The 27,750-nt window shown below is 40.5% G+C and overlaps 2 protein-coding genes across 3 annotated transcripts in view; one reads left to right on the top strand and one right to left on the bottom strand.

Moving 5' to 3' along the window:
- Positions 1–22,767, top strand: part of xrn2 (5'-3' exoribonuclease 2) — a 45,010-nt gene extending 22,243 nt beyond the window's left edge. Inside the window, exons 20-31 of the mRNA XM_005452420.4 lie at positions 130–219; positions 361–433; positions 802–885; positions 1,424–1,521; positions 3,063–3,142; positions 3,272–3,328; positions 4,791–4,859; positions 6,044–6,172; positions 8,308–8,426; positions 17,881–17,941; positions 20,616–20,843; positions 22,398–22,767. Of these exons, the coding sequence (XP_005452477.2) occupies positions 130–219; positions 361–433; positions 802–885; positions 1,424–1,521; positions 3,063–3,142; positions 3,272–3,328; positions 4,791–4,859; positions 6,044–6,172; positions 8,308–8,426; positions 17,881–17,941; positions 20,616–20,843; positions 22,398–22,506 (1,197 nt within the window). The 3' untranslated portion in view covers positions 22,507–22,767. The remainder of the gene's footprint in view (positions 1–129; positions 220–360; positions 434–801; positions 886–1,423; positions 1,522–3,062; positions 3,143–3,271; positions 3,329–4,790; positions 4,860–6,043; positions 6,173–8,307; positions 8,427–17,880; positions 17,942–20,615; positions 20,844–22,397) is intronic.
- Positions 22,543–26,620, bottom strand: nkx2.4b (NK2 homeobox 4b). Of its 2 annotated transcripts, XM_025898961.1 has the most exons (3): positions 25,101–26,620; positions 24,762–24,974; positions 22,543–24,257 (listed from the first exon to the last, which is right to left on the bottom strand). In XM_025898961.1, exons 1-3 carry the CDS (start codon positions 25,255–25,257, stop codon positions 23,602–23,604), a joined length of 1,026 nt encoding a protein of 341 aa, XP_025754746.1. In that variant the 5' UTR covers positions 25,258–26,620; the 3' UTR covers positions 22,543–23,601. The 2 variants fall into 2 exon arrangements, with proteins under 2 accessions (XP_025754746.1, XP_005452478.1); XM_005452421.4 differs by having other exon boundaries at positions 24,762–26,620.
- Positions 26,621–27,750: the final 1,130 nt, after the last annotated feature.

Genomic DNA, 27,750 nt, shown 5'->3' with positions numbered 1-27,750 from the left:
ATCATGTCAAAGCAATGCAAGACACACCAGTGCATAAATATAAATCATACAGCAGCATGGCACACTACAGCATTCACTCTACAGGGTTTAATGCACAGACATGACTTGTTTGTTGGGCGTTTTGTGCAGTTCAAGCCGCTGGAGCAACTGATGGGAGTGTTTCCTGCCGCCAGCGGTAACTTCCTGCCACCAACATGGAGGAATCTCATGAGCAGTCCGGTAAGTTTCGAGCATGAATGAAACAGCTCAGCAGTATTGCTGCTCTCTGATCTTTTTAGTTGTGGTAATTGTACCAGTGTCTTTTTGGGTTTTACTTGAAAAATGAAAAAATAATTAAATAAATCACTTCCTTTGATGCAGGATTCCCCGATCATCGACTTTTACCCTGATGACTTTGCCATTGATCTCAACGGCAAGAAATACGCCTGGCAGGGTGAGTCTGTGACATTTAAATAATCTGGACAGAGAGATTTATTACAGCTGTTTTTCTTTAATCTTTATTGTTAATAAATGGAAATATATTTTTAAGCCAAGGTTTCATTCGACACACTTTTTTATTTGATACTAACTATGCGGCTCATTTTGGTATGAAGGGCTCAAATTCCCAGTGCAAACAGCAGAAACTTTAAAAGTGTTTCAGTGCGGGAATATGAAGGCTGTGACTTCAAAATAAAAGTTTTAAAAAGGGGAAGATATAACTCGAGCACACATTAAAAACAGATTTAGAGAATGTAATACAGTACTATTACATATTTATTACTGTAAGTGCACTTGTTTTATATCATGGTGCTACTTTCATAGGTGTTGCCTTGTTGCCTTTTGTGGATGAACGTCGGCTGAGGGCGGCTTTGGCTGATGTTTACCCCGACCTCACTTCTGAGGAAAGTGAGTAAAAGCCCATCGTATCAAATGTAACATCTGGATTTTTCTTTCGGTGAACTTTACCTTCTGTGATAAAGGTGTTTGATGTAAAACTCACTTTATGTTTGTAATTCTGACATTATCACCATAATGCAGTAACAAACCACTCCAATAGCTGGGGTTGGCTGTAGTGTTAAAATGTTAAAGGGTTGCAGTGCTGCCATCTCTGCTCCTCTCCATGTGTGGATAAAGGGTTAAATGGTCTAAAGAACTGTTTTATAGTCCAAAAGGTGCTTTTTATGTATTTGCATATATATGCAGATATTCTGTTTTTCAGTCATCATCCTCACAACATACAGTTTGCAGTAAGACCCTTATTTGCCCTTCTTTTCATTGTTCTGGCATAAATGTGGTAATTTATCTCTTTACTTTTCTGTTTTCTAATCATGGGCTTCTCTCCCGTTTACCCTCAGACCTGTGTGAGCAGGGTAGCAGTTTGTGGAGTGAACACTTGATTTTTCTCTCCTTTCTGACCACACGTGCTTTCTGTCCTCTGTTTCAGAGAGGAGAAACAGCCTGGGAAGTGATGTGTTGTTTCTGGGGAAGTCTCACCCACTCTTTGACTTCATCCATGAACTGTATCGCACAGAATCTAACGAGGTAAGAAACCCGACGCCGTCAGTAAGCATTTGCTTCAGTCAAATCAATCAATCAAAACTATATTTATTTACCTGTTTTCATACAATAAAGATTCAACTCAAAGTGCTGTACACATTAAAAACAGAAAATAAACAAAAATACACACATGGATCTCCTTGACTACACCCTCTCATCACCCCTCCGTCCCTGCACCATGACCTATACATAGACACCCAGCCATCATACAGAAACACTGGAGATAAAAAAATAAATAAATGAAAGTTAAACACAAAGGCAGGTAATGTGAAAGAATAGAGACATAAATATAATAAAAGAGGAAAAACGTGAACAAATAATGTAGTGAAAATGTGTCAGTAAATAAATGAAAAGGAAATGAAAATAAATGAAAATTAAAATAAATAAATAAAAAAACTTAACTTTAACTTCAATCCAAAGGAAACTCTTTTTAGCTCAGTGTTATCATTATACACACACACACACACACACACACACACACAGTCAGCTGGTTTGCGTCTGTAATAACAGTCTTCTTCTTCTGCGGCTCAAACTTTGATATGCTGCTGCGTCACTGTGCTGCAGATGTGCGCTGAAGCTGTGCAGGTGTCGCCTGCTTTGAGTTTAGTCTCACTGATTATGCATTTGCAAACCGAAGCAATCGATGCGTAGACTTGCTGGGTAAATACTTCTTAATGAGTGCATCTGAACAGTCAAGCAAGCTTCTGTGTGCTTTGCTTTCAGCGAGGAAATGAATTTGATGCGAAGGAAAATTAGTTCATTTAGAGGATTCAGAGTTTCAGAGGCCTCGCAGTCTGACAGCAAGAATAATGCAGGTTTTATTTATCGCTGCGTTTCACGAGAGAAAAGCCTTCACCTCAGAGGACCCTCTTCTCCTGCACTTACATGAACTTGAGCTTTTACGTAGCCCGTCTAGACGACAGGTACAGATTTGATAAATAAATAAAACTGTCAGATGAGGATGAGACGAACTACTGAAAAACATTTGACAACAACCTCCTGTGCAGACATGCAGTTTAAAAGGAAAATCTTCCCACCTGACCATCACAGTTTTGGCCACAAAAATTCATTTTTTTTCTTTCCCTTTTCTTTTTTGAGGGTCCATTTTAAAATTCCATTATCTATAAAACTACTTGAAGTAGGTCCTTCACATTTTAGGGTAAATTTCTGGTACTATGGCTTTGAGTGTGGACTCAAGTCAACATAGAATGTGGATGCTTGAAGTCCCTGAAATATTTGGATGTGTGATCTCTAACGGCAGATTTGGAGACCCGTAGAAAGCAGTTTTTCAGGTAGAGAACTGACGTTTTATTTGCTGCTGCTCATATATAAGGCAGGTGACACTAGTTTAAAATGTGTGTAATGTATTCACAGAGTCATGGTAACAGATATTTACCCTCAAGAATTTATTTGGAGCTCAAGTATTTTCTAGATGATGGTATTTTAAAACGACTTCTTTAAAAAGATGCTAGAGAATTGTGAAAAACGCCTCCACCTCCATCAAACTGCAGCTTTGTCTCCATCAGGGCACTGAGATCCCTGCAGAGCTGTGCCACGGAATCCAAGGTAGATTAAATCTCGATGACGACCCTATTCTGCCAGATAAGTAAGGAACACCGGCTTTATTCTCATTTCTCTGCCTCTTGTCCCATGTTGCCACCGCTCTAAGCCAATGGAAGAAGAGCTGGGTAAATGTGACATCTGCTTCATGTATTTGTTTTTGGTTATCCTTCAGTACGGTGAGGTCGCCTGTTCCAATGCTGCGAGATGTTTCACAGAACACTGCAATCGGGTAAGTCAACACAGACTTTTTGGTAGCATTGAATATTTACTGTACATGTCGGGAAGACTCATTGGATTTAACTTAAAATTACACCAACAATGACAATAATGTCACGTATGGCTGGAGGCGAACAAAGAACAGGAAACGCCTTTACAATTGCAGGCAAATGTTCAGATTAGATATTTTTGGCACCAAGTTAAATGTTCAGATTTGTTTAATTTTTTACTTATTTCTTGGTGATAGTTCACACATGAGGTGTCTTTAATCATTGATGGTCATGTCGTTTTTTTCTGTTTAATCCTTTTGTATGAAAATTCCACAACTCCACTTATAAAAAGCAAAAACCTGATTTGAATTTGGCTGATGTCCGCTTCAGGTTTGTCTGCTTGTGCCCTTCTGGACTGTAGCAAACATTCCTGCTGTTTTTATTTTTCTTTCTTTCTTTTTTTTCTCCACTTCGCTCTCTGGAAGTCCAATTCTGCTCATTTCCATTTGTGCATCTGCAGTGCATGCTGACCTTCATGGTATCAAAACCACAACCCTTTAATTAAGTTTTACAGAAAAAAGGGAAGTCATATTGAGACAAATGGAGTAAGCATGTGCAGCATGGAAGGCACCAAAATAGAGCAAATATTTCTCTGTTACAATGCATTGGAATTGGAATCCCTGATAATCTGACACGTAAAAAGTACGCTCCTGGTCTCACTGCTGACCTGATGCAATTCCTTTGGGCTTCAACACCGCTGACTCGTCCACTGAAAACTGTCATTTGGAGTCAAAGTTGGAGGCCAGATTCTCATCAGCAGTGGTGAAATCTTTTGGAAACAAGAGTTGATATCTGCTGTCTACAAGTAGTCCAAATTGGATGTGATCTAACAATAGCAGCCGTGCTGGAAGCAGGCCGGCAGTGCATGAGACTGTGACCTGAAAAATTTAGATGAGAAAATATTTTATTTTTAAAAATGTCAGTTTTGAGTTGAATCCCAGCTTTAACATAGATGTCGCACAAAAAACATGACAAACTGTTGCACCCACTTCCAAAAATAAGCTAAAAAATCTGATTCTGGTGGACGTTATGACAGACCTATCCCAGATTAGTCTTTTTCTCTCATCGTTTTTATTACAAGCTTCACTGACGTCGTCACGTTTTCAGTGGTGCTCCAAAGCTGTTTGATAGCACATTATTATTGCCTCATAGTTTTGAGCTGTGTACGCACCATCCCCCCTTTCATTACTGTAATATGAGCCATTCTTCAAGGATGAAAAGACATTTGGGCACGTGTTGAAAATGACTGAGCGAAGTAGGCGAGGGAGGTTAAGAAGAAAATGACAACATTTGAACCATCATGGTCTCAGGATCTCTGTTGAGGCGGAGATTTATTTTGCCTCTCTGAAATTCTTGCTTTAAAAAGTATGAGGTAATGGAACTCTTGTTGTGGTCAATTGCAAATGATTTTCATTTTCTTTCCAGAGTGAAGTTCAAGGATCCCCCGTATCCAGATGGCTTTGTGTTCAAGGCAGTCCTCCTTCCTGGAGCAAAGTGAGGATTTTTCTTCCTTTTTTGCATTTATCTCATGAATTCCTGGTTGAACATTAAAGGCTTTATTCATTTCAGGTGCAGAAATAGTTTTTCGTTTGCCCTTGTCATTCCTAAAGAATACAGCAGTTAGATTCATATATTTTTCTAATTGTAACAATTACATGAAAAGACCAAGACCAAGTACGCGTTGATTCATTTCTCAATACGTTGTGAATGTCTGATTTGTCTCAGGCTCTCAGCATCCTTCAGGTCCGTTTGTTCCTAGAAATTATATAAACCGTTACAACATGTGGTGGCACTGTTTGCAGAAAGGTAGTTAGTTCTATTGGAGTCTATGCAAAAAGGATTTCAGAACACCATTAATCTATAACCTAAAAAAAAAACTTCTAAATTGGGTTTATAATCTCAATCCCCAGTTTCAAGGCTTATTCTGTACAGAATATTAGATTTGTAAATTATGATCACTATTAGCAGGTCTTTATGCTTTAACTGGCCTAGTCAGTGTCTTTATATTAAAGGAAGCTCCTGGAAGAAAGCTGGCAGATGTTAACACTGCAGAAAACGATGGAGAAAATACACAATTATGTTGCAGGACTTGACTGTGCAAGTGCTTTGAGACCTTTGATATACACTGGGCGCTGGAGCTGATCTTGCTCAGTCAGCATATACCAGAGTGATGCAGGAAGTCAGAGCCAGGAAGAGCACAGAGGCTGTTTTAAAAAGTTTTTTAAAAAAAACCCTTTCCAGACTAAATCCTCCACTTCTGAAGTGCTCCGACATGACTTGAAACTGTGAAAATGACAGAGCAACACTGTGTCACAGACACAGATTCTTTCCAGACTGCTTTACGTTTGTCAACAAGAGCGGTAAAAAAGTGTATTTTCAGCTGTGACAGAGATGGAGAAAAAGAGAAAAAAAATGATGTTTTTTTGTTACTGAAAAATACAGAACTGCACTAAGATCACAATCACAAAGTTTGTGGGTAAAATTATGAGTCCTTTATCAAACACCCCGTAAATATAAATCTACTAAGATATAAAAGAATTAAAATTTGCTTGGATTTCTTTTGCTTTTTTTTTTTTTTTTTAACACAAAGGCCAAGACAAACACAACCTCATATGAATGACACATGATATTTATTAAATTAACAAAAACCTTTTTCACATCATAATGCTGTCCTCCAGGATTCCCAGTAAGGTTCTGAAACCCGAGGACTGGGTGAGAGGGAACGGACAACCTTGGAGGCCTCAGCTGGGTTTCAACCCAAACAGGCAGCAAGCTCACCTGGACCAGTCTGGCTTCAGGGCTCTGGGGTATGTTCATATTTACATTTTTAATATAATCAATGTTAAAACCAGTAAAAAAAAAAAAAAAAAAGTAGAACATTCCTGTTTTCCCGAATTTCCAGTGAAAGTGGTTCAGACTTTTTGCATTTTCACATTCACCTCAGTCAGGCAAATCAGGACTGCTGTTAGAGTTGGGTCGTTTGTTAACATTTCCTAACAGGCCCCAGTTAGTCCAGAAATTGGTAGGTGTGTGGACAACAGTTGTACAGTGCTGCATTCCTTATTCATATATGATGAGAATCTCAGTCAGGATACTGGAGGTCCTCTACACTCCAGGGATACATCTCCCCAGACCACAGACCCACTGCCAAACTGGTCATGCTGGGGGATGTTGCGGCTGGTATAATGTTCACAATGGCATCTCCCGGCTTTTTCCCGTGTGTTACGTGTGTTCATTGTGAACTTGCTCTCATTTACAAAGAGAGTCATGCCACCCGGAAGGAGTCTGTTCCTGGCATTCATGTTGCAGGGCTCCTCCTGTTCCTCCGTACAGAGACAAGCAAGATACAGTCCTGTTCTCCTGATATTTCCTTCCCACTCTTGAGACAGTGCTGAGAGCCAAAGCAAACCTGGAGCTGGACTGTCTCTGCGACCTGAATGGTACCGCCTGATTCTCCCAGCACTGATGAGGACATTAGCAAAAAGCAAAACTGGAGAAAAATCGGTCGATGGTTTAACTGGAGTTATACGGGCTTTGTTTCATACTGTAATGACAGGGTTTGTTTTGTGGTTTGTTTGTTTTTTAAGCAGTGCATAACCAGATCTTTGTTACAGAGTAGTTTTCCATGCTTTTATTTTGAACAGCAAACAGTGATGCCTTTTTAATATAACTGCATCCTGAAACCTTTTTTGATGGTTCATAAGTGGTTTGATCAACTTCTGTAAACACACCTGTCTCTGAAGCTCCTCGCTCTGTGTGATGAGATCATTTTACAGCATCCAAGTCTGTCTGCCGTGACTCAGTACAGTAGTTTTAAGTATTTTTAAAAACAAAGATGTATTTAAATGTTTACTGCCTCCCCCCCACAGTGGCCCCCATTAACCAGCCATCCTTGATTATGATCTAAGCTCTCTTCTCCACACATTGATATTATCATTAAGGAAATGTGAATAATTGAACATCTGGCTCGGTCTGACTGTGGGAATTAATTATGCACAGATTTGAAAAAACATAATGTATTCCTTTTTTTCCCTCTTTTTTTTTTTTTTTTCCTGCTAAACTAAGTTGTTAATTCAGTGATTCGGCCCGTTATGTGCCTTGATGGGACCACACGGGCAGGTGCGAACAGGATGGCGAGCAGAAAAACCTGAAGGAAATGAATTTTTTTTATTGCTTTGATTTTTAAATCGTGCAGATATGGGTGTGTGTTCAGTTTAGGAAGAGGCCAGAGGTCATATGACATTTCTGGTAGGACACAGGCTCTTGTGTGGAAAAAGGCCGGGCAGAATAAGTCACTGAATCATTTAACCCTTATGTGTTAAGTGCTTTGGCTTTTTTGCCTTTTCATGGATGTGCAGGGAGTAAAGATAATTTTACCACCATGAGACGACGTTGTCCACCCAGCTGTCAACCAATCAACCAGTCAATCAATCAGTCAATCCTGCTTTTAATGCTTATTTTGGTATAGCATGAAAGCATGGGTATATCCTGCCTGGACCAAAACCTCTGAGCAACGTTTTCAGCACCTTGTTGAATCTGTGCCACAAAGAACTAAGATGGTTCTGAAAGCAAAAGGGGATCCAACCTGGTACTAGCAAAAGTGTACCCAGGTAGGCTGGCCAGTGAGTGTATGGTGGAAAATTCAAAAGTAATTCAATGTTACTCTGGCATTTGCTCTTCTCTTCTGTCTTCTATCCTGCATTTAAAAGAAAAAAAGTGTTATCAAACATAATTGATGAGTAATGCTAAGACTAAAAAGTTGAAACCAGCAATCTTCTTCCTTTGTTTCATATTCAGCATATTCAGACCATTTTTACCCACTTCAGTCTCCAGACACTGCCCAGACATTAAGGTTAATACCGGGTGTGTGTAAAGGTTACAGTGGAACTTTCTTTATTTCTAAATTAGTTTTTAACATCATAGCTTCTTCTTTTCTCTTCAGCCACAATCTGAACAGAAGCCAACACAGTGGAGGACAATACAGCAACACTCCACCGCCAAGCAGCTACAACCAAGGAAGCTACCGACCTTCACACAGCGGTGGCCACCAGTCTTTTCAACGTAAGACACACACAAACACACACCGATGTAATGTAAGGCCTTATTTTTGCCCTAGTCGGTGTTTAACCGAACGTTTTTCTTTGTTCAGAAACCAGTAAAGATTTTTTAGTGGTCTTTAACAATAAAAAAAGGATCCACAATGAATTTTACAGAAATAAGGGTTAGCGCATTAGTATTAGCAACTCCACCAGCAAACATCCATTCAACTTTGTCTCACACAGTTTTTGTCAAAGCCTCACAAGTTTGAAAACCGCTGCCCTAACCTGAAGCCCTCTGAGTCATCTTTAAAGCCCCCTCGAATGGCCACTATCTAAAAAAAAAAAATGTCCTCAGTATGAAGATGGAACATTTCTGGTTCATAAATAGTTCACAAAATTCACAGTTTGATTCAGAATGATGTATTTAAGGCTGTTTGCATCAATATAAAAGCAAATAAAATTATAGATGAGAGTTTAAAATTTATTCCATACTGGGGAGCCAGAAAGACTCTGTTTACAATTTAACAATCTAAGGCCTCAAAAAAGCAACTGTGTAGGCAGACGAAAGAGCCAGTCCTGCAGTAAGAGTCCTCTTTTAAGTAAAACAGTGGGAGATGCGTTACACTCAAGCAGACTCTAACGTGTTCATGGATTGGGGACATGCTGTTTCATAGTCCAGCACTCCTGCTTTGTCCTGTCCTGTTACCATTAATTTGACCTTCTTAAAAATTAATAATTACAATATTTTAGACTTAGAAATAAAGACAAAAATCTTCATGGCGCTTTGTTTTTTCTTTATTAAAATTCTTGACTAAATCCAAAGCATCCTGGAAATTTTGGTCAAATGTGACTTTACCAAAGGAATAAAGTCCTTTTTAGTAATTTTAAAAGTAAGTATCTTGGAGCATTTTAAAATTTTCAGTCTTTATTTTTATTTTTTACATCAATTTTAGATTAATTCTAATTAAGAAAGTGCAAATATTTTTCAAGTGTAGTTTTTAAAACTTTTCTTTATCCCTTCTCTACACAAAGAAACAAAAACAGTTTTCTAATATAAAAATTAAAAGTATTTACATCTGAGTTTAACACACTGAGTAAATATGACGACACACTCGGATCAAAGTTTGATCAAAAGTAAGTGGACCTCATCAAACTGCTGCTGTAAGGTCACCTATGAGCGTTTGAAATTGGGTGAATTGTTGAGTTTGCTGCTGTAACCTTGAGCTCAAAAAATGGAGTGAGATGTTTTGCTTTATTGCACCCCCCACCAACAGTACCTGCTCCATTAAATACAGTAAAAACTTTCTTTTGGCGTTCCTCTCTGGAATGCTCTTTTTCTTTGCACATCCCGACGACCTTGCTTTTCATGACAGAGCGTAAAGCTTTCATCACGAGGCTTTGACATTCACAAGTTATTCTAAATATTTTTATCCCTTTAGCAGAAATGAAGAAAAGCTAAAATATTCAGCAAAAGGTAAAATGCCTCTTCAGGTGGATTTCAAAGAACTGTAGTCATGTTAAAAAGGAAGTGTGACCTCTTTAAGTTGTAAGGTTTTACATATCCAGTCTGTTAAATATATCATACGTCTCATCTGTAGACCTTAGATGAACAACAGCACATGAATCTTAGCAGACTGATCTGAACAAAAAACAAGACTTATGGTCTGATGTCCTTTGGCCTGCAAATACCTCACACTGGCTGTCAGCACAGAGGTGTTGATTCGATCACCTTGCAGTTATTGAGGCGACTTTTAACCCCTCCGTATACCAAACTATTTTAGAGTCAAATGTGAGGCCATCTGCCTGACAGCTGAAGCTTGGGCGGAACTAGGTCATGCACTTGGTGTTTCTACAAGCTGCTTAATCATGGGGTGGAATTCGTTTTTCACACACTGCTTCTGCATTTTGGTTTAGTTGTTAAGTGAAAAACAGGTCTGTGTAATGTGTTGTACGTTGGTGTTAATCTGATGATGTATTGATGATCTTTGTTATAAATTTTGATACATTAAACCTTAGAAGTGGAAGAAGTTGTACTTTCTTTTTCCCATTATTATCTATTTTATGCCAGGCATGATTGGCTCTGATATTTTCTAGGTCAGCTGGTGGTTGGTTCTTTCTTTGGTTTTGAGTCTATTTTAAGTGACTTTTTCTTCTTCAAGTAATGTCTCTGACTATCTTTGATCGCCATCATTATAGTTAAGCCAACATCTGTCCCTCAAAGTGGATTAAATGTGTGTATGAAGCCATTTTGAATTTCTTTTTTCAACTGGCAGAAGAAGAAGGCGACTGCTGCAGTGAACCATTCATGTCACAATTATTTAAGCAGTTTATTGGTTATTTGTACCAAATGGCACAAAAAGGAGGAAGATGCATCTTTTCTAGTTTGTTTTTGAGCGAATCAGCTGTGAATGTTTGTGATGGAAAAGTAATTGATCTTAAAAATGACATCTTAATTTTACACCGATGGACTGATTTAGTTATTGACTAATCAGGTCACATCTGGAACGGACACCGTTGCCATTTCACTCTGAGGAAATTGGGCGCTGCAGCTGCCAAACGGAGACACAAATAATTGTGTTATATGATTATGTTCATCACATGCAGTTGAACAGCTCGTCACATATGGAGGCAGAATCCGTCTCCCAGCTCCTAATCACGGTCTGTGCTCGGCCTCGGCCCTGGCCCCGCGGTCCTCTGCCAGCTCTCCTCCAGTTTGACTTTGATGTGCCAATTTGCAAGTAGATGAATAATCTCATCTGCCCACTGATGGTGTGCGGGGGAGTCTCGGCTATTCTGGTGGCACTTGATGCAAATGGGGGGCTTTTGGCTCCTCCGGATTGCGGCAGCACCTCCCTTGGCCTCTGCTGCTCGTTCTTAGTGTTAAACTTGCCAATTAGCAGCCTGGGATGTTCACCGCCCCCCACCCCCAGCTCTATATTTGTCCTATCATTCATGGAGACATTATTTCAATAAAAAGGAATTATTTTAAATCCTGCTCGTCCGGTTCTGGTGACACAGGATGATTTTTATTGTATCAGCTGAAGTACCTGAAATAGAAATATGTCATTGACAAAGGTAGCATTTATATTTTATTCGACTTTTGCCGATTTTTTTTTTTTTTTTTTTTTCCTCCTGAAGTTTTAAAGCTTTTCTGTGCTCAGTTTTGATTTAATGCGGTGTGGTAATCTCAGTTTCACTAAAGATCAATCTGCAAATGTACTGCTCATGAAAAAAAAAAAGTTAATGGCACACTCGATCATGGTATCACACAGAGTCAGCTAAACTTCAGGGGGGTATCGATATGTCACATTATGAAACACAAACCATTGTGAATTTATTTCACCTTCTTTGGCTCCCTCAAAGTGAAATTCTGTGTCCTGCTCACTGCTGGTAGTGTGACACGGTACCTGCAGCCCATTCAGGTTGCAGAGAGACTCCAGCTCCTCCAGGATGGGGGCGCATCCATAAATGCTATTTGTGAAGGTTTGCTGTCAGCACAGCCTCAAGAATGTTTGAGGAGATACTAGGAAAGTGGGCGTTACATGATGAGTGCTGGACAGGGCTGTAGAAGAGCATCAACCCAACAGCAGGACCGATATCTGCTCCTTTGTGGAAGGAGGAGCAGAGGAACACTGTCAGAGCTCTACAAAGTGACCTCCAGCATCTTTCTGACAAAACTGTCAGAGTCAGACTCCTTGAGCGAGGCACCAGGGCCTCACATCCTTTAGTGGGGCCGACACTCGGAGCCCAGCACCGTGGAGCTCAATTGGCATTTGCTCAAGAACACCAGAACAGGCAGGTCCACCGATGGCGCCTAGAGCAGGTTTACACCAAGCATATGTCACAAATGCCACATTGTCTGCAGACTTTTTGATGTCTGTGAAAATGCGTCAGATTGACCCCTTCCCTGACCGCAGAGATCTAAGTTGCAACATGATTGCCGAATTGCCAGAGTTAATTCTTGAAGGACACGATTTAATATCTGTGCCAGGGTGTAGCTGATATTCTTTGAAAACAGAGGTTGACTGACTGTGAGTGGATAGACGATCCTCTGGTTATGTTCCATTGAGATGTTTTCAGTCCCTTGCCTCAGGTGAAATATGCTGCCTTCAGCATTAGCTCACCTTTTGTGCTATTCTGTGTTGACTGGCTTGCTTATATCTAGACCTGCAAAGTTTATTGAGCACCTGAAGTGATTCCAGCATAAAATGTGCTCTGAGTTTCATCCGTGTGGAGCAAAATAAGATTTGTATATAAAGTGTGGATTTTTTTTCATAAGAGGTGATTAAATTATTTGTTCATCCCTTCTGATTCTTTTTAATTTTTATGGTAAAAACCGAACGTGGTCCAGTTCTAATATCAGCGACTCCTGGAATGTGATTATCCACACAAGTAGGCCTTATTCTGCAGCAGGAGGCCAGAGGCTTGCTTTTGTCCTGGTAACACTTTCTCAGGGCCAATCCTCTGCTCGCCCAGTAATCACTGCAGGCTTTGCTGCACTGGGCTTTTGTGTGGTGGCTTTGCTTGGTTGCTGATTAGTGTTGTGGGAGACCGGGGGCCGATAATGAGACTGTCGAGTGGCTCCGCTGGACACTGGCCCCCTCTGATAAAAGCATCCGGGAGGCTCCAGTGCCATTGGGTGTGTGATGCGCTGTGAAGAGGGTTGAAACCAAAGTTAACTTGCCCCTTTGACAACGCGACTACCTCCTGCGGTGATGTGTCAACACGCAGCCTCTGAAACATGCTGCTGGGCTTTGTGTGCCACAGCCAAACCAGCTGGTGTTTAATAACCAGCCAGGGGAGTCTCTGCTGGTGGCCATTATTGTCTTGACACGCAGTGACACCAAATTTTAACCAGAGCAGCAAAGTAACTGTTTGATCCAGCAGCCACAGTGGCCGATAAGCCTCCCAAAGTCCACTTCAGAGTAGCAGCTACACATAATGGCTGCTCACACAGGCTGGTCGATCGACTTCAGTAATATAAAGTCATTGGATTTTATGTGACCTCGAGTATCTTTGTTCTTTGTTTCTCTAAAGCTTTTCGAGTTGTGTTGGAGAACATTTTTATTTAAACAAAATTATTATTATTAGTAGTAGTATTTTTATTGAAGATTAGCTTTATGTCCACTTTAACGTAAACTCTGTAACCTCTGAAATGTAGATGTAAAAACCTGTCACACACACTTAAGCGTTTTCACACATGCACTCCGGATATGAACTTCAGTAGTCATTTCCAAGAGACGGTGCACGTTGGCCCAGATGCTAAATTGACATTAAGGTTATTGTCAGGTGAATTCCGTGGTACATGTGATAGATGGCAACTTCACACTGATGGTTTGAGACCTAATAGTAATGAAGAACTCTCTGAACTTGCATTGTTTCTAATGGCCAGCTGGAGTGACTCCTGTGGCTGGGAAAAGACTCAAGGTAGTCTATTGGGAAAATAGCCCCAGGCTTTTTTAAATCACCATTATACTTTCGATGTCGGCAAATCCACTATGGTCTGCTTGGGTCCCAGTGACGTAATTTGCCATCTGGTGGTTAGCATGAGAGTTCATCATGACGTCCATGTTCTTGCCTGTTTTTTGCGACCACATGAAGCTCCCAGGCTTCTGACTTCAAGCGGACTTTAAAGACATATGACAAGAATGACTGCTCAGCCGTCCGGTCTCCAGCTGTCCACAGTCAGAATCTGCCCCCCGTGATGGAAACGGCTGCTTTTCTAAAAAATACATTTACTCCTTATTGAGTAAGTTATTCCTTGTAAGCACGAACTATAATAAAAAAGAACCCACTGAGGTTGCAGAGGCTGTGTGACATAGCCAGAGCAACCGGTGGTATAATCGTGAAACAAAAAGGATTTAAAACAAACTAGTGAAAATCACGTATCCTAAACAAACCAAATAAAATATAGAACATTTGAAATTCATCTACTCATGTAGTAGTAAGCTAATGGTATGATTGCAGTTCTGGCTGGATTTTAACCAGAGCGTCACAAATCTACTTGAAACTGTCAGTAACATGTTTTACTCTAATTTTTCAACCAGTTATTTTGGGCAGATTTTGGTGGATAATGTATGATTAACATCTTTAAATATAACATTTTGTGGCATCTTTTCTTGACGTATTGGTAAATGTATAAATTACCGGGTCCTCATGATTCTTCATGTATGTCTGTCCCAGTAAAATGCTCTTATTCTGATTCCAGCCATGTCGCAGTCATTTGTCTTTTATTTTTCTTCTGAAATTGCCTCTCAGTTTGTGGAGCAGCAGCAGGAGCAGGTCGCTAAAGTTTTGTCCAGCTAATAGAAAAGTTACTGTCCTGCTTCTGGGATCTGAGTCAACTAGTCGCTGAACTAATTGAAGCGATGTGGAGAGAGACGTTTAGTTGTTTAGCGCGCTTGTAATCCCTGCATTAATACAGTGGACGCAGCGCGTTTTAAGGATTTAAAGCGTAATCCTTTGTTGGCTTTTGTCCGGCGCAGACTGGAAGTCTATACACTTTCAGATCATTGTTAATTAAGGAGATTGACAGGTGTCCACTTGTAATTCTCTCTTTTGAATCATCGCTGGTGATGGGGGGGAGGCCAGAGGGTTGTGGAGTTATAATTGGAGCCCAACTGGGTGGTCCACTTAAAGTTTGTTGGTGGAGGAGATAATCAAACATGAAAACTGAATGACAAAAACAAAATGGGAATGTGTCAGCAGCAGTCTGCCTGCTTGCTGCTAATTGTGTGTTTTACTGCTTTTTGCTGTGGTCAGCAGAGAACGGCTGCAGTATTTCCCACTTGCCTTTAGTTGATCAGGTGATTCTGATTAATTTGTTTGGGTTTTTTTCTTGTTGTTGTTGTTTTTGTTTTGTTTTTTTATCAGCATCGGTTGGCTGGAGATCTTATCAGCATCCCAAACTCAGGATTTCTATCTGATTGCCTGATCCCCCAGTATTGTCAGGCAGATTTTATTTATTCTACTAATCCAACAGGAAGTTTCAGTTTTCAGTGGCAGATTTGTGTCCTGTTGTGATCCTAAAGTGGGTACTAACATGTCTGGAGTTCAGAGTTTACAAGTTAGTGTCATTTTAAATATCTGAGGCGCTTTGAAGTTCAAATTTAAACACAATAATTAAAACTAGCAAAAAGAGTCTGGTTTGGTTGTTGTTTGGTGCTGCTCAGAGCTTTGCAGACCCACATCTATATGTTGGAAAAATATGTGCAGAAGATGGTAACGCACATGCCTGTTGGTGTAGTTGTTGCTTATGTAGCTTTGCGCCAGTGCACTGTCATAATCTTTTTTGCAATGTTTGATTTTTGAGTTTTTTCCTCTTTGTCTTGATCTCCGCTGATTCGCTTCTCCCGTATTTTTCAAGCCAACCTTTAAACCGATGGCCGTGTCAATGCCTTGCTCTCAGGTGCACCTGTGCAGCCTCTCCATTGGCTGAATTCCCATAATTCCTCTCTCTGTTTAGCCAAAGAGCTACAGAAACTGATGCTAATGTGGGAACAAGTCCACGTAAGATTTTAAGTTAATCTCTCTATCAGACTGCGATTGACTCGGCGGTTTGTTAAACTACGTGCTGATGTCAGCATGTTAATGTGGACAAAGTGATGGCGCTATAGAATGCTGACATTGGCTAATTAGCATTAAAGCTAAACTTATAGAAGATATGGGAGGGAATGCCTTCTGCTTATGAGACCGTATAACTAGACTTGGTCTTTCAGGTCATCTGAAAAGTCAGGTCAGCTCATCATGTGGCTTGTATTGCTGAAAACTAATTTTTATAGGTTCACTTTTCCTTCGTCTTTCTCAGTTGTCTTTGTATTGTTTACATCTGAAGTGTGTATAAAAGTGTGTATGTTGGAATCGGTTTATGATGGTGTGACTGTGTCTGTATGCTGGAACTGTGAAGCCCTTTGTAAATGTGTTTTCAAAAGTGTTTTACAAGTTGTTGTTATTGTTGTTATTATTGATATTGCTATTGTTGTTACTGTTATGTCGTAAACCAGAGAAACATTACTGTCTAGTTTGTTATATGTAACTTGTACCAAGAAGTGTAAAGAAGACAGAAAAACAGTTTGAAACAAAGTTTAAGACATAGTTGCCATCACACATTTTTATTTCCTTTTAAAATAGCCTTAATAAAGCCCAAAAATGAAATGTACAGCTGTTAGGGGATAAACTACATCACTTTCATAGCTCAGAGTGTTTCAGGGGTTCTACAGAGAAAACATTCACAAAAAATGTCAGGGTCCACCAACACCACCTCCTCCTGTGCGAAGTATTAACAGTAGCTCAGGTTTTTGTCACCCACCAATGAGGTTTTAGCCAAATTCATATCAGCAACATTGTAACAAACCCATACGTTTTTAAATTTTAGCTTCATTTATTCGAATGCAGTAGGTATTTTGTGCTGATTGCGTGCTCAGAAAAACAGGAAAGCTTCTTTCAAACAAGGTTAACACAGGTTCACCGACTTTACGATGCAGACTGAGCATGTAAAATTATTAATACAGGTGTTCGGTCACATCACTGAGCCTGTTTATGAACAAATATTAATGCCCCCACTCTCATCTAATACCCACACTCTTCCACCCAGACACTCCTGCGAACTCATCCCAGTTCATTTTTTTTTTTCTTTACTCCGACTTTAAAGCTTCCAGGTTTGTAAACGTGAGCCTCTGGGTCCTTTTTCACAGCACCCTTCACCCACCCCGGGGCTGAGCCACTCAGCAGGCCTGCCCCTATAAACAAACAGCCCCACGGCTCGCAGCTGGCCATCGCCTTGGCAACAGTGAATCTGGAAGAAGCCGTTCCCTTTTTTTAAATTTTTTTTTTTTAAAGTGTGTCTTTGTGAAGGGCTTGCAGCGATGGAACCAGGGTACTTGAGGCGTCGACAATGCTGCCGGCTGAATGCTTATTTCATTTTCTGAACAAAAAATGCAAATGTGGCGCTCCCGCTCCCTCCTCGCATGCGTCTCCCCTCTCCACCCTCCACCTTCCAGAGCCCAGTGTGATTTGACGTTTGTAAAATCCTAATTTTATCATGGCAACTGATTCGTTCTGTGCAGGGCAGAAATGAAGGAGTTGGTGTTTTTCCTTTTTTTGTTGGGGTTTTTTTTTTGGTTTAATTGTGTTTCTTTATTTTGTTTTTTTTAATCTCTGGGGATTAAGCAGGCATGAGGCGGGTTAATTAGTATCCACGTTTAATGTCAAAGTCTTCTGCGTTTGGCTTTTAAACAGTCAAACTGGAGGATTCTCTCAGGTTTCATGACAGTTTAACTCAGTGAAAGTCGCCCGTTGATGTGAATCTGACACATTTTAGCGTTTAAACTGAATCACAAAAGCACACCAAACACCACCTCTTCGCTGCTTAGTTGTACGTTGAGTTAAAGGCCTTCAGATGCAGCTCAGTGAAGCTCCGTGCTTCTTAAAAAGATTTGAGCAGAACCACTCACAAGCACGTCTTTTGTTCCCTGCAGATTCCAGGCAGAACAGTCTGATGGGAGCGCCTCCCTCCTTCCACCAGCCCCAGTTTCCAAGGTGAGTGTGCTCTTTGTGAACCTGCATTAACTGGTTTTCGTGGGAAGTAAAGTTCGCACTTAACATGCTAACTTCACCTGTGTCGATGGATACGAGCAGCTTTTTGTGGTGGTTTGTCCTGGACTTGGTCCTCCACTCGTCTCTAATGCTCCTCAGATTTGTGTGTTTTATTGGTGTGAGTCATGTGTGAATTAAACATGTCCAGGCCTGTGTGGTCTCCACATTTCCAGCCTGTCCGCTCTGCCTTCCCTCCGTTGGGGGGCTTCGTCCGAATTAAGATTTTTTCTTGTCGCTCTAAAACAAATTTCTCTCGAGGAGGTTTGTGCAACTTAATGAGGCATCACTAATGCTGTTGGCGACCGCGGCGTTTCCCTGCGCCTCGGCCTGGCCCGCACAGACTGGCTATTGATTCTGGCTCCAGACCTCTCCAAAGTCCTAATCAGGTTCTCTCGTTCAACTTTTCAGGCCTATTGTGGCTCCGTGTCACCTCAGGTCAGTAGTTATTAGCGGCGACTGAAAACAGTTTCTTTAACTACTCAGGACAGGACCAAATGAAATGCAGGAGGAACTTGGAGAGAAGGGATTATGGATTCCAGCGCTCGGTTAAGTCCGCCGCTGGCCAGAGTGTGACATGGTTCAGTAATGAGGGATGGGGCTGCTGCTCTCAGTTTCTGCTCTCTTCATTGTTCCTCAGAAGAGATTTAATATCGCCGCTGGATCGGCACATTGTCCGGTGGCTGTTTGGAGGGCCGCGGCGTACTGGCTCTGCACTCGGTCCCACGGACGCAGCCCGGCCACCTCAATTCAGGAGTGAGGGCGACTCGGGCCATATGGGAATATGGTTCATTTCATTTCATGTGCATCGATGCTAAGTCGTCTCTGAGGAGAGGCCGTTTTGACTCTTTGACAGCTCGATCCCTCGGTAAACTCGAGTCGATGGGGATTTTAAGGAGGCCACTTCAAAGCAGAATTGAAAACTGACTTTTTGGCTCACTCGGGTGGAAATTTTCCAAACATGAATTAATCTTAACTTCTTAAGTTTATGAAGTTGGTCAAAGCTAAATTATTTTTTTCTCCTCATTTTAATGAATAAAAGATTCAGACTGCTGCAAAGAATACACAGGTTGTCCTTATGTGGTTTTCATTTATCGCTTTAATCAAACAATGTGCAGATAAAACAGGTACTCGATCAGTAAGTGAAAAATGGACTAAAATGTCCTGCTTCTCGTCTTTTTGTCTGCAGGTTCACACAAATACACGTTTACTAATAAAAGGTTTTAAACTGTTCAGAAGGTTTTGGCAGAATTTGAAGCCCACAGCGATGCTGCTTTTACTCCCTCCACACTTTTGTAAATTGTAAAGCCACTGCATCATTCAGCTATTTATGGAACAGGACAGCTCGGCGCTCTGATTCAGGAGACCAAACCAGCAGATTAGAGTCTGCGTTAACCCAGTGCACATACAGCGGTGACTGATTTTAGACTGCTGTAATTAGTGAGCGTAAGTGGACGGCTATCAGCAGAACACCTGAAAATAAGTCGTAATAATTCTGTGGATTCTTTTTTAATTTAACTCGTCATTTTAGGCTGTTTTGTTAATATGATATAAAACCCAGTGCTTGAAGCTTATGTGAAGAAAAAATAATAATTCTGAAAAGTACTTTAAACATATCACATCTTGATTGGAAATACTATAATAAAATAGTATATTTTCGTCTATCACACAAGTTTGGTCGTAAATTTAATTTAATGTGGTATTAAAGGGTATTTAAGTATTACGTTTACTGCTTTTTTGTTATGGAAAAACAAAAAAGACATAATGTGTTTAAAATCCCCAAGAAAGGAAAGAAAAATGAAAATGAGTCTGTTTAATTCTTTATCATTGCTTATTCTTGTCTAGTTAATAAGTTCAAATTCTTTTGTGTGGCGTTACTATAATATTGAAGTTTGGGGTGTTTAATATACAGGAACATGTTACAAATGTTCTGCTGAAGGTGCTGAAAGAGAACAATTCTTGCTCTAAAACTTGCTTAATGAAGGTCTTACAAATGAAGTAAGTGGAGTGTTTGTTCACTCTATTTGAAATTTTTTAAGTTTTTCTTAAAACTTATTATTATTGTTGCTGTTGTTGTTGTTGTTATTATTATTATTATTATTATTATTATTATTATTATTATATTCACTCCTTTTTGTCCAAATTAGGAAAAAAACTATCAAGTCTTATTAAACAAAAATGATATAAAATGTGTTGTGAGGGTTTATAATAGGGATGCACTGATCATGATATTGCTGATTTTTAAATTGTGATTAAATGTCATCTTATGTCAATCATTCTGTTTATTTTAGTTCTTGTATATTTGTATTTTTTACAGTGACAGGAAAATATATTACTCTTCATTATAACAAAAAACTGAACACTTTTAAAGTTTTCCATCTCTTTCATGTCATTTTTAAACTTTTAGCAAATTCCAAATATAATTAAACCGTCAGGTGAATATTTCTGCCCTCTAACACTGGTTAGAGGCAGATATTTGGTTTATCGGTGCATCTGTGTTTTTAAAGGACTCCTTGTTGTTACCTGTGGGAAAGTATTTCTACTTTTCTAACCTAAGGTGTCTCTTACTCATTGTGTTGGAGCTTTAAAAGTTTGACGTGCAGATTTGATGTGTCTCCAGGCAGCAGCAGCAGTACAGGGGCGGGGGTCACGGCTGGGATCGGGCCATGCAGACGCAGCAGTCGGCGTATCAGCAAAACTGGAACCGTGGCGAAGGCTCGGGCCGGGCGGCTACCAGCAGCAGCACCAGCAGCAGCAGCACCAGCAGCAGCAGCAGCAGCAGCAGCACTATGATCGTCGTAGAGACGACTGGCACGATCGCAGAGACAACCGGGGGCAGCACCATCAGGTAAATGCGACGTTTCCATGCATGCTGATTTGTTTACAACAAGTGGAGGGCAGGGCTAAAACTTCTATCTTCACTTTATTTTGGCTTGTTTTTATTTGGAAAAGTTAAAGTGAGGCTTAAACGGTTTCTGGGCAGATCTGTGAAGCAAATGCAGAAGAAAGAGTCTGATTGGTTGTTGCTCAGTTGCTTCAGATTGAAATCGGGAAACTTTTTGCTTTTTGGGTTTGTTTTTTAGGATTTTTGTAAAATATTTAATTATATATAATTTTTATAATATTTTTAAGTATTTTCCTTTTAATTATATACTTTTGAATTGTGAAATACTTCATAATACCTTTGGAGAAGTCTGGTGTCTTTGTGCCTGATTCAGTGCTTTGAAAGAAAGTACTGTGTGAGCTGTAAAACCCAGAAACACTCAAATATCAGCAGACAAAACATAAAAATTCTATATGAATTTATGAGAAGCTGAAACTTGAAGAATTAAGAAATTATCAAAATGCTTAATTTTATAGAGTGAAATTATGTTTTTTCTAGAAATATTAATCATTCAGAATAACTGATCAGAATTTAACCAAAACAGAAATTTCAGAATGTCTGTTTTGATAACTTTTGATTCTCATCAGACAATAAAAGTTTCTTTCTGAAGCATTTTACGTGAACACTTTAGCAACTCTCCTCTGATTGGCCAACAGAGTTTAGTAGAAATTCTAACCGGAAACTTTAAATAGTTTCAGTAAAGAGTTGTTTTACAGTATAATAGTGTTATTCATGTCAGCATGCTTTTATTCTGAAAGGAAAGCATGGAGACTGCAGTTTTCTGGCGTTCTTTTAAAACTAGAGCGAGAGAAAGTTCAGTGTGTAAAATATGGAAAAGTAAAGAGAATTTTTTGGCTCAGTTTATCTGTGGGTCTGATGTGTTAAAATATCAGATCACACACATTCCAACAACAGTGTGCTTCATTTTATTGAAAGTTTTAGATTTATTTTTAGTTATTTTTTTAAACAGCAAGACCTTATTTTAAAAGTCTGTGTTAATCTAAATTATTTTCTCAGTTAAAAATGATTTCAGTGAGGTTTTATTTCATTTGATTTTAGCATTTAGTAAAACAAGAAAAAAATGTGACGGATGTTTAAATTCTTAAGCTTGTGGCCAAGACTTGCACTGCTCGTGCTAAATGGGTGGACTATTTAGGAATAAAACCCCCAGTGTCATCTTGTCTTTATATCACTATAACTTTAAAAAAAAAAAAAAAGTCTGACCAGTGACCATGTAGACTGTTTTAATACAAACAAAAAACAATTAAATTTTTACAGAGAAAATCTTTGTATTAACCAGTTTTTCTGTTGTTATATTATATGCTATACTTTCATTGTGAAACACTTTGGGATATTTATCAGTGAAAAGTGTTCTGTGAATACATTTTACTTACTTAAATCTTTTAATACTGTTTTAATAGTGTTGTGCTTGTTAAAGTTAAAGTTATTCATTTGACCTGATCCATATTTATTGTTGTAAAGCTGTAATCTTATTTTAAACCTCTGTGTCTATTTCAGGGCTACAGCTCCGGCAGAGGTTACCCTCTCCCTCCTCCATCCAGAAGATACAACTGGAACTAAACTCTTAATGATGTTGGGATTTTATGGAACGGGGAACTGTTTTTAGGGGATCAATGTCAACATCTAGCTTTTTTTTTCCACATTTCATATTATTGTCTTGTACAAGGATGTTTTTTCCTTTATTGTTCTACTTTGGAAAAAAAAAAGTGTGTTATGTAATCTCTGATTTTTATGATGAAGCCTCTTAAACTTGTAAAATGCAAGTGAGTGAAGGACAAAGTGTCCCGCTGTGTTTTTGAGAGGAACCTCTCCAAGTTGGCTCATGTGTTTCAAAAATGAAAATAAATTCTTCTCAGTGATGTTGGTATATTTGTCTGAGCAGAAATCTCTTTTTTTTAAAATAAAAATAAATAAATAAACCCATTTAAATTTAGTTTAAATATTAAAGGTAAAGTCACTTATTAAAAAAACATAACTGTCCTAATAGACTCAGGATAGTCTTACAAGCAAAATAGTTCATTTTACCCAGTTTCACTGCAGATTGTTGTTCATTTAGACTTTTTGGTGAATATTTTGGGATATTTAAAGGTGGAAATTTGATAGAAATCCATTCCATGCCCAAGTAAATGCCGTCCTGTTGGTAATTACAGCTGTATTGATGGAAATGCGTTAGAAAAATAAAAAGGTCCAAAATGAAAATATGATTTATTCAATACTGTAAACAAACGAAAATCAGCTTTAACAAAGGATCTCTGATGATGTGCCTCAGTTCGTTTTTGTCTGTATGAGCGGCTTCTATTGCTCCACTTTGTTGAACCTGCAATAATTTAGTTTGTTCTGGAAATGGAAAAAAAAAAAACATGTGAGAGGCGCCGGAAGCCTCGTCCTGAAGCTCCTTAAATTAAAGTTTCTCTGCGTTCAGTCTGTCACGTCTGGCAAATACCAAAAAAAGATAGAGAGAGAAAAGACTTAAATGTTTCGTTTAGAAACGTGAGAAGAAAACGCGCCATCATCAAGAGTCAGCGCGAGCCCGCGGCTCGAATTTACAGTTTGATTTGTGCACTTTTTATTGCTCAAAACCGCCTTTGAGTCACTGCGTGTGCAGAAGGAGCCGCACCTTTACGCACGGAAGGAAAACAAAAAGATTGGCGCGTGTCCTGCAGAAAACTCCACTCGGAATGATGCCCTCCTCTCGGCATCACTACCAAGTTCTGCCGTACAGTAAGTTGGAGCCGATCATGCTGTTGGTGTACTCAATAAGCGCAGCGTCCGTCTGCGTCATGTTGATCTGCCCGTGCAGTCCCAGCGGCGGGCTGGGGGACAAATCCTCCAGCTCCTCGGTGGAGGACAGCTGGTTCACCTGCGGCTGTTGCGCGCTCTCCGCCATGGCATCCCCCACGCTGCTCTGCCTGTTCCCGCTGTGGTTCGACCCACTCGAGTCAGTCCGGCAGCCCTTAGAGTTCTTGGAGAGGACCGGGGACACAGACGAAGCCCTGCGTGTCGCTGCGCACAAGCTTCCGCCCCCGCCGCCGCCTTCCTGCTGGAGCTGCTGCGCGGCCTTGTCCTTGGCCTGCCGCTTCAGCTTGTAGCGGTGGTTCTGAAACCAGATCTTCACCTGGTTCGGGGTGAGGTGGATGAGTCCGGCCAGGTGCTCTCTCTCCGGTGCGGACAGGTACTTCTGCTGCTTAAAGCGCCGCTCCAGCTCGTACACCTGCGCCTGCGAGAAGAGCACGCGTCGCTTCCTGCGCGGTGCCGCGTGCAGCGTCACCATAGACTTGGCGGTGGAGTCCATCCCGGCCAGACTGCCCACCATCCCGGGCATGTTCATCCCCGCGGAGGGGCCCATGAATCTGGAAACTTGGAGAAATCACAATCAGAGTTTGGCTTTAAAAAGAAAAAATAATGATAATTAACTAAACTCGTTTAGAGAGGAAAAGTGAAAACGGTAGAAAAAAAATTAAAATGTTAAATTGCCCCAAAGTCTTGTGTAAAAATAGGAAAAGTTTGTTGTTGTTGTTGTTGTTGTTGTTCAATAATTAATCATATTATAAGATTTTATCGTTTAAACCAGACCGACAGGTGCGAGAGTCTAATTGGATAAATCAGTGAGTTCAGTTTAAAAGATCAAACATGTTGACGTTAATTTAAAGGCATTAAAAATGCAGTTAATCCGGATTCAATTTGTTTAGGAGCAACAAACAAACGTTTAATAAAACATAAATGTTTTTAAATCCTTCAAATCGTTTGAAAGAGGAAGCCGGATTATTTTAACATGTCTAAAAATCATAATAAAATAACTTAACTCTAACAATTGCTTCAGTCTAACTCAGGCTCGCCTCTCCGGGCCGGGGACGCTCTTACTTGTCGGGTATCGGGGCTCCGGGTTGCTGTACCACGCCGCCGCTGCCGCCCCTCCGCCTCTCACCGTCTCCTGGTAGGACGGCAGGTCTCCGACGTTCCCGATGCCGCCGTTGCAGAACCCTCCGACGGCTCCGGAGAACTGCGGTACCCCGTGGGGCACGTGGTAGGGCCCGCCGGGGGCCAGAGCGGCGGCTGCTGCTGCGCTGGCCGAGCCTGATGAAGAGGAGGAGGATGATGAAGAAGAGGACGAGGACAGGTGGTGGTGGTGGTGATGATGGTGATGGTGGTGGAGGTGAGGCGGCTGCTGCTGATGGTGCGCCTGCTGCTGATGCTGCATACCGGGCTGCGAGACCTGCGGCTGCCGGTAGGCTCCCAGCGGGGATCCGAGGCTCCCCGCTGCGGGGTCCATCACTCCGAACCTGCGGTAGCTGTCCTCCATCGGGCTCAAGATGTCTGTGACTGAGAAGGGAGTGGAGTGCTTTGGGCTCAAGGACATGGTGCGGCCACCCCGTGCCCTCCTGCTGCGTGCGGCTGGATGTGCTCGGTTCTCTCTGGCGGCTCTCTGCCTGCGTCCCCCTCCCTCCCTCCGGCTTCTTGCTTCCTCTGTGTCGCTGGGAAAAAGTCCAGCTGATCGGCAGCAGGAGGAGACCAGTTGCCCTTATCCCGCTGGACCCACATGGAGGGGCGGAGCGACGCGGACACAGCAGCCAACAATGGTAATTGACATTAGAGGTAAGCAGAGAAAATGGTTCAGACCTGCTGCTGCTGCGGATTCTGTTTCCGAGGCTGGATAGAGTCAAAGCCCAAATTCCTCCAAACATCAAACTCATCACCTGATTTACGACGGCGCATATTTACCCGGAGGAGAAGAAGAAAAAGAGCGGCCACCTGTCAGAGTTCTCACAGCGGCTTTCCTTCAGATCGCTCTTTATTGGAACTGAATTTGATGTTTTTTCATTTAAAGTGACCATAAATGTGCCCCACTCCCCCTCCCCTCAACGTGTGACACCTGCAGCTCTTTCGCGGTTTTCTTCTGTTATTGCGCGCGAGCCACAGTGCGCAGGTCTATTATCTCAGTTTCATCTTCCAGTTACGCACGAGTGGATCTGAGAGTCGGTGAGACTTCCACGCGCGGTTACCGCTTCGTGTTCAAACCACAGCTTTAATCTCACTGCGAGTTTAATCTGCGCGTGTTTTAATCCCGTGTATTTCCCGCTCTCTACATGAATTTTGCGCACGAGCTAATCTGCTCTCTTTGTTCACTCTGCGCGTTACAAAAGTTCACAAAAATAAACCGAGCTAAACTTTTGTTTCTTGATTTTTTTTTATGTGTAACGTATCCTATAAAAGAATATTAAGAAGCTATTAAATCAACCCAAATCATAATTATTTAGTCTGTATTTATTGTTAAGTGTTTATGATGTAAAAATCTTTGTTTCACTGTCTTTAATCTAACAGTCTTTGCCTGTAAATAATTTATCCATTTATTGTTTTATTTGCTCAATTTGCACGTTTGTTTGTTTTTCCTTTTTTATGACATAATGCATCCAAATGAAAGTTTCGAAGAGTTTAAGATTAAATATTTAAGATTATAATTATCAATGAGAGAAATGAGACTACAGAGAGGCTTTTGGCTCTTTTGTAATTTATTTTGGAAAAACGCTAACACGAAATGGAGCTACATGCGTGTGAGCCGAAGAAGAAGAAATGACCCAAATTTTAAAAAAAAAATAAAAAAAAAAATCTTTATTTTTACATCCAGATAAATGCTTTGGTTGATTTTCAATTCTTTTTCCAGTAGAAGTGAGACTCTGACCTTCACTTTAATTCTACTTTTTCTCGCTAGAGCTGCGAGGATATCCAGACTTTTCTCCTGATCTTAAACCTCTTCAGTGTTCTCACTGACCGAAAACAATCCACCTTTAAACCTGCACCTTCAGCCATCCTGTAAACAGTCCGAGGAGCCAATCACCTGCTGACCTGCAGCACCACGTCACGCCACGTCCTCTTTGGAGTTTTCACAGATCGAGGCTTCCCCGTTGCAGGAGGGACCGGGAAACAGCCGGGCCAGGACCGAGGCCAGGATCCGGAGCTTCCTCCGGGCTCAGAACTACTGCTGGCGGTAAGTGAGGTAACCCGGCGGGTGCAGAAGCACCGGAACCACCTGAAAGGTTCTACTTTGAGGAGTTGGAGCTCTCAGTGACCTGATGGTGTCTACAGATGTTTCCAGCCCCTGTACGAGAGACGTTATCGCTATTATTAATGAGTGATAGTGCTCTAATATGACATCACTACAGTAAAGATATGTGTTTATGCCGACTTAAAGGATGCCTTAAAGGTTTTTCAGCTGCTCCTTTATATATAAACTCTAATATTGTGGAGACTAGATGCGGGTCTAGTGTTTAATTTATGCTTCTATTCTACTTTTTATTTACTTTTTACCTAAAAGAGACTTTTTAAAAATGCTGCAGTGTCATAAAGTTCCTACAGGGTCTCTGAATACTGTCTGAATACTGGCTGTTTAGTTTCTCACATATAATCTCACATATATTTTTTAATATACTTTGTCACAGAGACTCTGTGACTTTATGATGTATTTAAGGTCAAAATACGTGAATATGAAGAGATGCGTTTTAAAGTAATGTAATGGCTTACTCTTCCTCATGGCGCCTTTGTTTTATGCTGTAATCACTGCAGTACTTTACAGAGTTTTCTGCTGTCTGTGTTACTGTAATTAATTAATAGAAAAACTATTTTGAAGTATTACACTATGGTATATAAAATTTCTTAGATATCAGTATAATACTGTTTGCTGCTGTTTCTTTTCTGCTATTTATTGTCTTTAATGTGACCCAGAAAAAACTTTTAAAATGTTACATTGTAATCTTATTCACACACCTTCACACTTTAAATGTATCCGAGGTTGTTTATGAAGCATTTAAGGTCAATGTAATACTTACAAATATGCAGAGAGGCGTTTTAAAATCTT

The sequence above is a fragment of the Oreochromis niloticus genome, linkage group LG15, assembly GCF_001858045.2.
Source record: "Oreochromis niloticus isolate F11D_XX linkage group LG15, O_niloticus_UMD_NMBU, whole genome shotgun sequence".
In the NCBI taxonomy this organism is placed as follows: Eukaryota; Metazoa; Chordata; class Actinopteri; order Cichliformes; family Cichlidae; genus Oreochromis; species Oreochromis niloticus.
Note: the sequence above shows the minus strand (reverse complement) of the source record. Positions and strands in the feature narration are given on the sequence as shown.

Bases quoted from the DNA above. Each gene is read 5' to 3' on its own strand.
- nkx2.4b (XM_005452421.4), bottom strand. From the start codon at position 25,257: ATGTCCTTGAGCCCAAAGCACTCCACTCCCTTCTCAGTCACAGACATC. The intron at 24,258-24,761 runs GTAAGAGCGTCC...GATTTCTCCAAG, and splicing joins GGAGCCCCGATACCCGACAA to TTTCCAGATTCATGGGCCCC.